This window comes from Passer domesticus, chromosome 14, assembly GCF_036417665.1.
Source record: "Passer domesticus isolate bPasDom1 chromosome 14, bPasDom1.hap1, whole genome shotgun sequence".
Lineage (NCBI taxonomy): Eukaryota > Metazoa > Chordata > Aves > Passeriformes > Passeridae > Passer > Passer domesticus.
This window is the reverse complement of record NC_087487.1, coordinates 7,745,231-7,755,554: the sequence shown is the minus strand read 5'-3', so window position 1 is coordinate 7,755,554 and position 10,324 is coordinate 7,745,231. Positions and strand designations below refer to the sequence as shown.

Genomic DNA, 10,324 nt, shown 5'->3' with positions numbered 1-10,324 from the left:
GGCAACCAAAGCAAGAAGGATGGATTGCAAACCCAACCCCTGACCAAAGGCAAAAAAAAGTATCTCCAGGCCTTACTCTGCATGAAGACGTGGAAAAGGCCAGGCCTGCAGGGAATGCCCGAGCCCCCGTGAGGCAGGGGCTGCCGTGGGGCAGCCGTGAGGGCTCTCAGCTCAGCCGCACCCTGCCCGCCTGCCGGGCCGGCCCGGCTGCCCCATGGCGGCTCCTCCGCCCGGTGTGGGGCCACGGCCGAGCCGCAGCTCGAAGGGCTGGAATCGGCACCGCACTGCTGGAAGGGCTGGAATCGGCACCGCACTGCTCCAAGGGCTGGAATCGGCACCGCACTGCTGGAAGGGCTGGAATCGGCACCGCACTGCTCCAAGGGCTGGAATCGGCACCGCACTGCTCCAAGGGCAGGAGTCGGCACCGCACTCCTCCCTCAGGAGCCCACACCCCCCAGAACCCACGCGAACGCAGTTTCTGCATGGCGCCCCTCGGAGCGGGCCGCGGCCCCGCAGCAGTGAGGGCTCCCACACACCTGCCCGAGCAGCCGGGCTGGGACAGGGACAGGGACAGGGACAGTCACACACCGAAACCACAGGGGGACTTGGTGACGGACAGAAAGGGCACTCTGGGGACTCAGGGCAGGGCTGGAACCCCTGCTCAGGGCCCTGGGCACAAGGAACCGAGGCTGGAAGTGAGGGAGCAGCCATGGGTTAGCATGAGGCTGACCTCCCCCTCAGAGAAAAAACAGCATTTAACTCAAAATCACTAAGAGATGGATTAAAAATGGACAAGAGGAAATATGAGGAAAAGACACTAAATCACTGTTAAAATACACATTTCCAACTTTTGTAGTCTGAAAAAAGAAAGAAAACAACTATATATCTGGTTTTGTTTTGTAAGAAAAGATGACAGCAACTGAAACAAAAAAAGCATTTGTTAAAAATTGGTTTTGACTATCACATTTGTTCTGATCGAGCCTATCAGCTTGTTTTGAAGAAAAGCTCCTGACTGCATAAGGTACAAACACAAAACAGCAATCGTTTGTTAGACCTGGTAAATGCCAAGAAGACAGACAGTATAATGGAATTTAGCACTACCAGTTATTCATAAATAATTCTTCTGATTAAATATTCACACACCATCATCATCATTTGTCTTGTAAGTCTGTTGTCATAGGCACCCTGTGCTCTGCTCCTACTGGATCTCGGCACAGACAGGACCAGTGCTTTGGATGTGTGACACTAAGCCAGGATCTCTTCTGAATAACAACGTGCTGCTGGTAAAATGCCCTCTCCAGCTTGCTCTGTGGCTCCTGCCTCCCCAGGGACTGGCCACAGCTCAGCCCCACACTCAGGGCTTCCCTTTTGCCTATCCCCAAACTCCTCTGGCAAGCCACTGTCTGACCTAGAGCGGTTCAAGAGGAAAGAGGAATGCATTTCCTTCCTCCTGTTTGGCAGTATTTATCCATGACCACCAGGATACTGCTCAGTTGGACTTTTTCTCTCTAAGTCTTGTAAACAAAAATGCAAAATCTAAAAAAAATTTTATCTTAAGCAAGCAAAGAAAATAGATCTTCCCCAAAACGTCTTGAATAATAATAATTTCTATTAGAATTGTGGTTGGACAGCGAGCCTCCTAAAAGAAAACCTCTCCTCTGCAGCTCAGCAGCTCCCCATGAAGGTCTCTGCATGCAGTGGGTTGTGCAGAGATGCAGAATGATCACCAGCCCCATGGTGTTCAGCTGCAGCTCTTCCCCCCTCACCTTGTGCTCCAGTTGACAGACAACACCACAGCAATTAAAAAAAAACAAAACACAAGGGCACCTTCTGACCAGGTGCTGCAAGCATGTTACTCGTGACAAATTTTTTAAGCTCAACTACCTCCTACATACCACAAGGCATACAAGTCTGCTTCCCAGAGAAATGGCATTTTGGCAGAGGGATAATTCAGCATTAGCTCCCACAGCCCTTGCTTGCAATTGTACCAGTACTGAGGCACACAGGCTGAGCAACTCACACAGCTGGAATTGTTCAGGATTTGTGGTTGTAGTTTACTCCTCAAATGGCTTTAGCTGCTGCACAATGACTACTTCACTTACAAACCTTCATAGGAAAGGGTTAATAATCCTACAGACACACTTCTATAGAGCACACAAACCAGTTAATTCTTGCAATTCATTTAAAGATAAGTGAACAGAACAACTACAGATATTATGTAATATAATTTAATGTTAAACTGATATGAAGTAAAATATTTTATGTAAATATTAACCAACACCCAGTGAGATTCATCACCTTTGTCTGCTTTGTATGGATTTACTTCCCTATTTTTGGAGAAAATTAACACTCGGCACTTGCTGAACATCCTATCTTTAAAATTTAGTCAATAAAAAAGTTGTATGTAATACAATTTTTAGATGAAGCATCCCACCTCAAGGATTAAGGACATCAAATACTACAGCAGAAAAGGCCATTCAAAAAACATCACATTTCTTGAGCTGAGATGTACATTTATGTGGGGCTATAAATTAACATGCTGTATCTCCCTCCATAAGCCCAAGCAGCTTGGTGTACATGTAGCACATATACACTGCATTTATACTGTACCATCTTAGTGATTTCACCCCAGTGACACATTTTCTGGCCAACTTACCATATGCTTTTCAGATGGTATTTATATTAGTTTGCAGAGGAAATACAGCAAAATTTAAATTATGGCAAAATTCTAATTTCATTAAATTAAAGAATTCTATTTTTATTATTAGAATTCTCACTAAAATGTCATTTTCTAAATATCTGAACATAAATCAAGAGATAAAAAACTGAGTACAATGCCAGTCCATGTCACACACTCCCCAAGACCCCTACATAAGTTTAAATATTATTCTTCTCTGAACTACACAATACATATGTGGGTGGTAGGTGTGAGGTTTTCCAGTGATTGCTGTAGTACATATCCAAGTTTGGAACAAAACTACAAATTATTATTTGTGAGGATAACTAGCATAACATGACAGCAAATACTAAAAATGCCTTTGAAAGCTTTCTTTGATCACACTGTTTCAGATAAATAGTTTTAAACAGCCAGCAGTTTATCTCAGTGCTGACAGTGAATAAGTACCACCACAATATGCAAAATACTTGTGACTTAGCAGCATCTTTTCCATCAAAATAATCCTGGGAGTCAGGTAAAAACAGTCTCAAGTGTGATTTATTGAGCATTTCCATCGGCCTGATTAGACATGAGATCTGAATTTTGGTGGGTGAGGATGGCAGCAGGGCCAACTCCAGGCTAAGGTGATATCACCATTACTATTTTCCAAACCTAAGTCCTGCATCAGCATTAGCTTTGCCAGGTGTCAACTGCAATGGAATCCTGGGGTGGCTGACGTAAAAAGGAGATAAAACAAACACTATTTTCTTCAAATTGAAACATTTTCCCCAGGACAATAATAAAAATAAGTCTGGACCACACTGGACTGATGAAAATTAATACATCCTCCCCCACACTGTAATCATTAAAATAAGATTTTTATCTGCTTTTACCATTATGGAAAACAACACACAAAGTAAAAAAAGCTCAGGGCCAGCATCTTTTATTATTTAATTATTTGCATGAACGTGGAAAAGTTACCCAGGAAGTGTCTAACTTTCCAAGGAGCACATGGTATCTATCTCAAACAATAAAGCCTCATTCTCCATCCCTGCTGACAAGGTTTTCTCAAATTGCACCATTTTAAGTACTGCCCAAACTAGCATCCATCCTGTTATTTTTCATTTTAAAAAATAATTCAAATTGTAAATGACCACTATTCATTACAATGTACTTTTCTTGAACTGCAAGCACATTTCTGAATGATGTAGGTGAGGCAGTAAGGAATTGTTAACTGCTGAAGAGATATAAAAAGCAAATAAAAGCACTTTAAGAATCTTCTTCCATAGGCACATCCTCTTGTAGCTTCTGCACCATTTTGTCCTCCAGCTGTTTTGGTGTACCTTCAAAAAGAACAAATCAAATTCAACACATTTCTCTAAACCCAAATAACTGTTTTTCCTTCAATAATATAAATGTCTAATCCAGGTGAAACAGCCTAAATATATTACTTGTTTATGAGCAAATCCATCAAGCTCAAAGGTATTTACTGCTAACCTCCACCACCTCTTAAACTTGTTTTAGCAGAAAAGCTGATGCTGTTTTTATGCAAAATCTAAAATGCAGTCAAACTTGTTTTGATCTGCTATGACAAACTGGTACAGCTGCCAATACCTGGCTTGTAAAGGACTACAAAAATTCATTACTTACTACAGATCAATGGCCTTCTCCCACCAGCTTTTAAATGAACATTTAAAGCCCTCCTGAATGCTGTGTTGGACAGCAAGAATGCTAACTCTCAATAAGATGACCAAAAAAGAAAAACAAGGAAAAAGGAAAATCCAAGATTTAAATTTAATTCTGCTCTCTGCCCAGTCAGAATTGCAGAATACCAAGAAGGTGGCTGGTGGAGCACACAGTGCTGTGCATTATTTATTTAATAAAAACAAAGACAAACACTGAAATAATCGCTTTAATTTATAATTTTGAATTCAGATCTTTTTCCTTTCCTCAAAAAAAAAAAAAGGGCAGGGGGGAGAGGGGGAGAGGGACATGACAGATTAAAACAAAGTGTAAATATACCCTGACAAAAATCCAAAAATCTAAGAAAAACCATAGAACAGACTTTACATAATATCTCATAATGAAGAAACAAAGTTACTGGTAATTTTTATAAAACAGGAGGTAACAGAAATGTTTTTAACTTGTCTTCATTAGTCTACATCATTAAGTGTATTTTTCAAAGTAAATAATGTATTTAAAATGTGACTTCACTGAAGGAACAGTATTTTCATGTAAGTTCTACACAACTGACTGGAAAATTCAAGCAGCAAAGTTGAACTACTGTATTTTATATCATTCAGTGGCAGAGTCTGTTGAGTTCAACTAACCAGTTCAAAGGGAAGACTTACATAAATGCATCAGATAACAAACATGCAGTTCATGCAGCACCAGGTACTGAGTGCAATTTAAAACACTCAAAATAAGGAAGAGAAAGGATGAATGCAGGACTAGACAAATAAAAAAGTCTATTTGATTCAGATCTAAGACACTACTTACATTTACTGACAAGAACTATTCTCCATATTCAACAGACCAATTAATTGTAAGACAAATGTACAGGATTATTGATCTGTAAAATGAGTCACTCATCCTAAAACTGTGTAGGCAAACCAGTAAATCAAGTTCTTACCTGCATGGGGAGCACGAAGAAGGTGGATATTCTGTTTGACTTCTTTGATGTCTTCTGCCTCCTGCAACTCTTTGCTCTTCTTTAATCTGGGAAAGGGGAAAATTAGATTTAATTTTCTTCAAAGAGGAGATATAGGCTTTCATTTTAATGCATAGTATCTCTCACTAAAGGTATGTACAGGCCATAGATAACTGTGATTATGAGGAAATAAAGGTTAAAAAGTATTTGAAAAGCAATACAAGATACTCAATTCAACACTGGATACAAAGCCACAAAAATGCAGCACTGTACCAACTCCTATCAGAATTTTGTTAAAATGTAAGACTCTGGATACAAACAAGTACTACATTACAGCTATTATCCTCGAGTGTCCAAAAGCTACATTTCCTTGGACAGCCAAAAAGACAGGGCAGAGCCCACCCAGTGTATTTTACCCCATCACTTGGATGACTGTGTATATACAAAGCAAATTACTCTTTAAAAGTGGATCATCCCACTTCTGGAAAGGGTGTCTAACATACACATGCAAGGGGTTCCCATTACACAGATAATTCTCACCTGTTCATAATAAATCTGGCTTGGCGTTTTCGCTTTATTTCCTCCACTCTCTTCATTGCATCCACTGAAATAAAGCAGAAGTTGTTTTAAATGTGCTTAAATCCCTGCAGCAGAAAATCCATGCTATTTTTGTAAAGCAGCTCTTACCAGTACTTCTACAATACCTAAATATCAGAGGCAACTCTTGCACTACGTAGAACTATTCCTTCTCCAAAGAGCAGGATAAAGGAATGCTCTGTGTAGCAAGTCTGATTTTAAAACTTATTTATGCTTCCACTTTTGTGCCTACACATAATTTCTATAGTTAACCATCACTGCAGAAGATTCTACTTGAAAAAAGATGCAAGTTACCACCTTCTCCTTTGTGGCATTCATTCGCATGAATATAAGCAGTTCTCCTATTTTATGGCAATTGTTCCTATGAAGCAAAGTGAAGTGGCACAAACACAAAAACAACTGCATCATGTAAAAGGCTTACATTGGGAGCCTCTTAAAAAGCTGGAAAACCACTAAGGGGCTTTGAAGACAATAATTCAAAATAAAGGACTTCTGGTCCTCATTTTCAAAGCAGTTTTTTGAAAAAAACCATCAAGTGAAACTCCACACCTGTTTACAACTCAAACCTCCTCCACATGCTAAGAATTTGGTCATGATTTCAGTAATTTCAAACACAATCACTACAAGCTGTCAATACTCTAAAAAGTCTTTTGCAAACACATTCATGATAAGTAAAGAATTAATTTTTTTGTTTTTTCCTATAATGACTCACCAGTCTTGTTCCACAACTCTCTCTGGTATTTCACTGGTTCGTTCCTACGTTTTTCAAATTCAAATGAATTATCCTGTATCAAGAAAAAGTAAATATAGACTTTTGCAGAAGCTTTTTTAGATCAATACATTCTTACTGTAGCAGTCACTCACATAACTGAATATTTTATGGGATTCTTTTCCCCCCCTTTCAGAAGCTCAGTTCCTAGACTTGAACAATCATTAGAGAGAAATATGAGAAGGAAATTGAATCGAGTGTCTGACCTCAAAGTGTCAGGAGCCACGGTGATTTGTATGAAGAGAACTATTTACCACAACATCACCCTCAGCTATTTTCTATTTAGCAAGACAAAAGGAACAGAGAAAACCCATGTGGAATAGGAAATACTGAGCAGATTAGACAGGTGGAAGGCAAAATTGAAAACCTGTAGACTTGAAAGCATTTATTGCAAGACAAATAAGCTCTACTCAACAGCTTGTAATTTTGAAATGGTTTTAAAAAATACCCCAACCACCATTTCATTTTAAGAATACTGATACAGTCGAATTTGAAATTGTGAAATATTTCAGTCAATACCTCTGGCACTTGGGACAGCTGCCATCCCCCTAACCATGTCCCTTCATTCCCCTGAGCTGAAGATGAAAAAACACTTTCCTGACTTTTTTTTTGCCAGGCACACTTAGCTTTATATCAGTTTTATCTGATGACTTCTCCCTGCCCAAACTTTGGTTTTTCTTGTGGTAAAGCTGAGTTACACAGCACTAAGTTCATATATTGGCTTTAGTCTTAAAATACATTATCTCAAAATTGGAACATATTGCCATCTATTTAGACATTTATAAAGTAATTTTAAATTCAGTTATTTTCAAAAAGGTAATTCAACATAGCCAGAAACAACTCAAAAGCAAGAAACACAATTACTGAAGATGCTAATTAACCATGGCTTTTCAGAGCCACATTAAAAAAATGAAACCACATTCTTTCCCTTGAAAGATCCACAAAAGGCAGGAAATCGCTGTATCAAAACGCTTACTAAATTTTTTATATTCTGTAAACAAATAGGTAATTAAGTCACAATAATTCTTGAATTATTTAAGGACTGTCCCACCAAATATGAATGTTTAATACTTTTACCACTGAAGCAACTTTGTTTTGAAATTCCATTGGAGGTCTCATGCTGTTTTTCAAACATTCCTATCTATGCAAAGACTTTTCCTACACATTGTAAGCTTTAGAGAGACTTCACAGGTAAATATTTTAAGGGTCTACATAGAGAGACTTCCTCAGGTACCTGGTCACTCAGATTATTTGTGCAGAAACACAATTACCAATTGTATAGATACAGAGTGTACAGGATTTATTAGTGGGAAGAAATGCCTTGGGCTTGGGAGCCACCGCGTGTTCCCAGAGCAGACACCTGATACACTGGCTTCATCCCAAAGGTGGAGATCCAGGTTTTAATCAAGCTGAATGAGCAGCTCACTCAAGAAACTCTCACAGTCTCTTCCACAACCCCTCTTCTCCCCAGCTCATTTCATTAAAAGACAAAGCTTTAAGGCAGCCAGCCCAGGCTGTGTGCCACGGGAAGAGCCATTTTTGTGTGCTAACGTGAAGTGGGAACCAGTTCAGCTTCTTACCACTGTCAGCTCTTTGCCAGCTGCTTTACGGAATGCTTTAGTCCATCTCATCTTTCTGGGATTTCGCTTCTTTTTAAAGTTTCTGTGGCATTTTGATTTGCAGAATCTAAATATCTTAAAGAAGGGGGTGAGAAAGAAGAAAAATCTTAGTCAAATGATGTTATTCAGGCCCCACTGCAAGTGTGATATGAAACACTGAGGTTACTCTAACAATATTGCTCATTAGAAATTAAATTCAGCTTCTAAATGTATTTTTATAGAAAATACAGCTATTAACAAAAATAATTTCAAGGACTAATATTTTATTTTCATTATAAAGTCATTTTCACAGCTGCCAGGGTTAAGCAGCAGTACTTACAATTAAGCTGATTATACATAAAATACACCTGAGTTTTGAGAAATATCATCTGCAAAAATAACCATAAAACCAAACCTGCAGTATGAATAAACAATTTTCTACAGCTGCCAGCATTTCTTAGACACAGTACCATCCTGAGAACAACAAAAAATCCTCACACCTCTCATCCTGAATGCAACACACACACAAAAACGTCTATTTCTTGGATGCAGCCTTAAGCCCCAAAGATTACCCTGCAGGAGTCCTAAGCACATTAGTTAAACCCTGGACTGAAATTACTGAAAGCTGTTAAAGCATATCACAAAACATTTTAATTGGCCTTTTTCTTTTTTCCCCTCTTTTTCTACATAGTCTATGGAACTAGACTCCTCACTTAAAAACGGTCCGAATTACATGCTATTCAGGAGGTTTTGAAAACTCTATTCTTCTACAGCCATATCCTCCTTCGCATCTAACAGTCAATTCTAAAAAAAATTTAACAAAAATATGAAACTTTTAATTACGGCAATCATCTTCAAATAGGTTTTTTTTTTGGGGGGGGGGTTGTTTTTTTACACTCTTCTACCACGTTTTTTCACCTCAACTCAGGCACACCTGCCACGGTGTTTTGCCTTTTCACAGATTATCTGTTCACAAGCGATGTGAACTGCAACCCGCACTGCCCGCAGCCGAACCTGCTGCCACCTGGAGCCAAAGTCTGAAAATTAAAGGGTGAGCATTCTGTGTTGCTCTGCGAGGTGTATGATTTCTTACTAAAAACTGAAATAATTCAGCCACCACTCTTGCCGACGGCCACAGCACCTGCCAAATTACGGCATCGCTGCAGGCGCTAATATTTAAATATCAGTAAGACATAAATTTCGCAGAGTCACAGAACAGTCAGAGTTGGAACGGACGCACAGACAACGAGGATTAGTGACTCCAGCTCTTAAGCAAATGGCCCGCACAGGATCGAACCCGCAACCTCGGCGCTCTCAGCGCCGTGCTCTGACCAGCGGCGCTCACCCCGGGCTCCCGCCCGCCCTCACGGTGCGCGCGTTCCCCGGCAGGGCCCGGTGCCGACGGCCAGCAGCGGCCCCGGCCCGGGACAGCGGCTCCGGCCGTGAGCGCCCCGCCCGCACGGGCCGGGCCGGCGCGGGGAGCGGCCGCGAGCGCTGCGGGGAGCGCGGTGCCGGTCGGGCGGTACCTTGCAGTCGTTGCGCACGAACATGACGCCGTGTCCCGGGTAGATGGGCCCCGAGCAGAAGTAGCACTTCTCGATGCGCATGGCGGCGGCGGCGGCGCGGGCGGAAGCGCGGCCCAGCTGACCGGAGGCGGCGGCGCGGGGCGGGCCCGGCTCCCGCTGCAGCGCCCCCTGCCGGCCCCGCCGCCCGCCACACGGGCACGAGGCCCCGGCTTCTGTTTGCAGAGGGAAAATTGTGTTCCCAGGGCGAGAAATTAACGAAGCGATACGGACACAGGGAGATACAGAGTAACCCAAGGAAAAGGAAGGCAGTTAGACATTGATTTTTAAGTCTACAGTTGATTTACTGTAAAATTCAGGCACCTGTTACTCCTTCTGTTCCCTCTCCTAGTTTTCTGTTTATTGTGAAAGGACCTAAATACTGGGCCCTGTACCATCCAAAGTGTTTGGAATTGGAGGTCTTCTCTCTATTCTTGAATAGTAGGATGCCGTCCTAGCTCTGAGGCTGAAATCCTCCTCACCACATTAAGT

The 10,324-nt window shown here is 41.3% G+C and overlaps 1 protein-coding gene across 1 annotated transcript; it reads right to left on the bottom strand.

Annotated features, from left to right (window-relative positions):
* Window positions 1-3,583: 3,583 nt before the first annotated feature.
* RSL24D1 (ribosomal L24 domain containing 1) lies at window positions 3,584-9,953 on the bottom strand. The gene is made up of 6 exons (XM_064388617.1): window positions 9,797-9,953; window positions 8,253-8,366; window positions 6,616-6,688; window positions 5,847-5,910; window positions 5,289-5,374; window positions 3,584-3,999 (listed from the first exon to the last, which is right to left on the bottom strand). Exons 1-6 carry the CDS (start codon window positions 9,875-9,877, stop codon window positions 3,926-3,928), a joined length of 492 nt encoding a protein of 163 aa, XP_064244687.1. The 5' UTR covers window positions 9,878-9,953; the 3' UTR covers window positions 3,584-3,925.
* Between the last annotated feature and the right edge of the window lie 371 nt (window positions 9,954-10,324).

Coding starts and splice junctions, on each gene's coding strand:
- RSL24D1 (XM_064388617.1), bottom strand. CDS start 9,877: ATGCGCATCGAGAAGTGCTACTTCTGCTCGGGGCCCATCTACCCGGGA. Junction 8,367..9,796: donor TCGTGCGCAACGACTGCAAG/GTACCGCCCGAC, acceptor CCCTTCTTTAAG/ATATTTAGATTCTGCAAATC. Junction 5,375..5,846: donor GCCAGATTTATTATGAACAG/GTGAGAATTATC, acceptor CCCCTTTCCCAG/ATTAAAGAAGAGCAAAGAGT.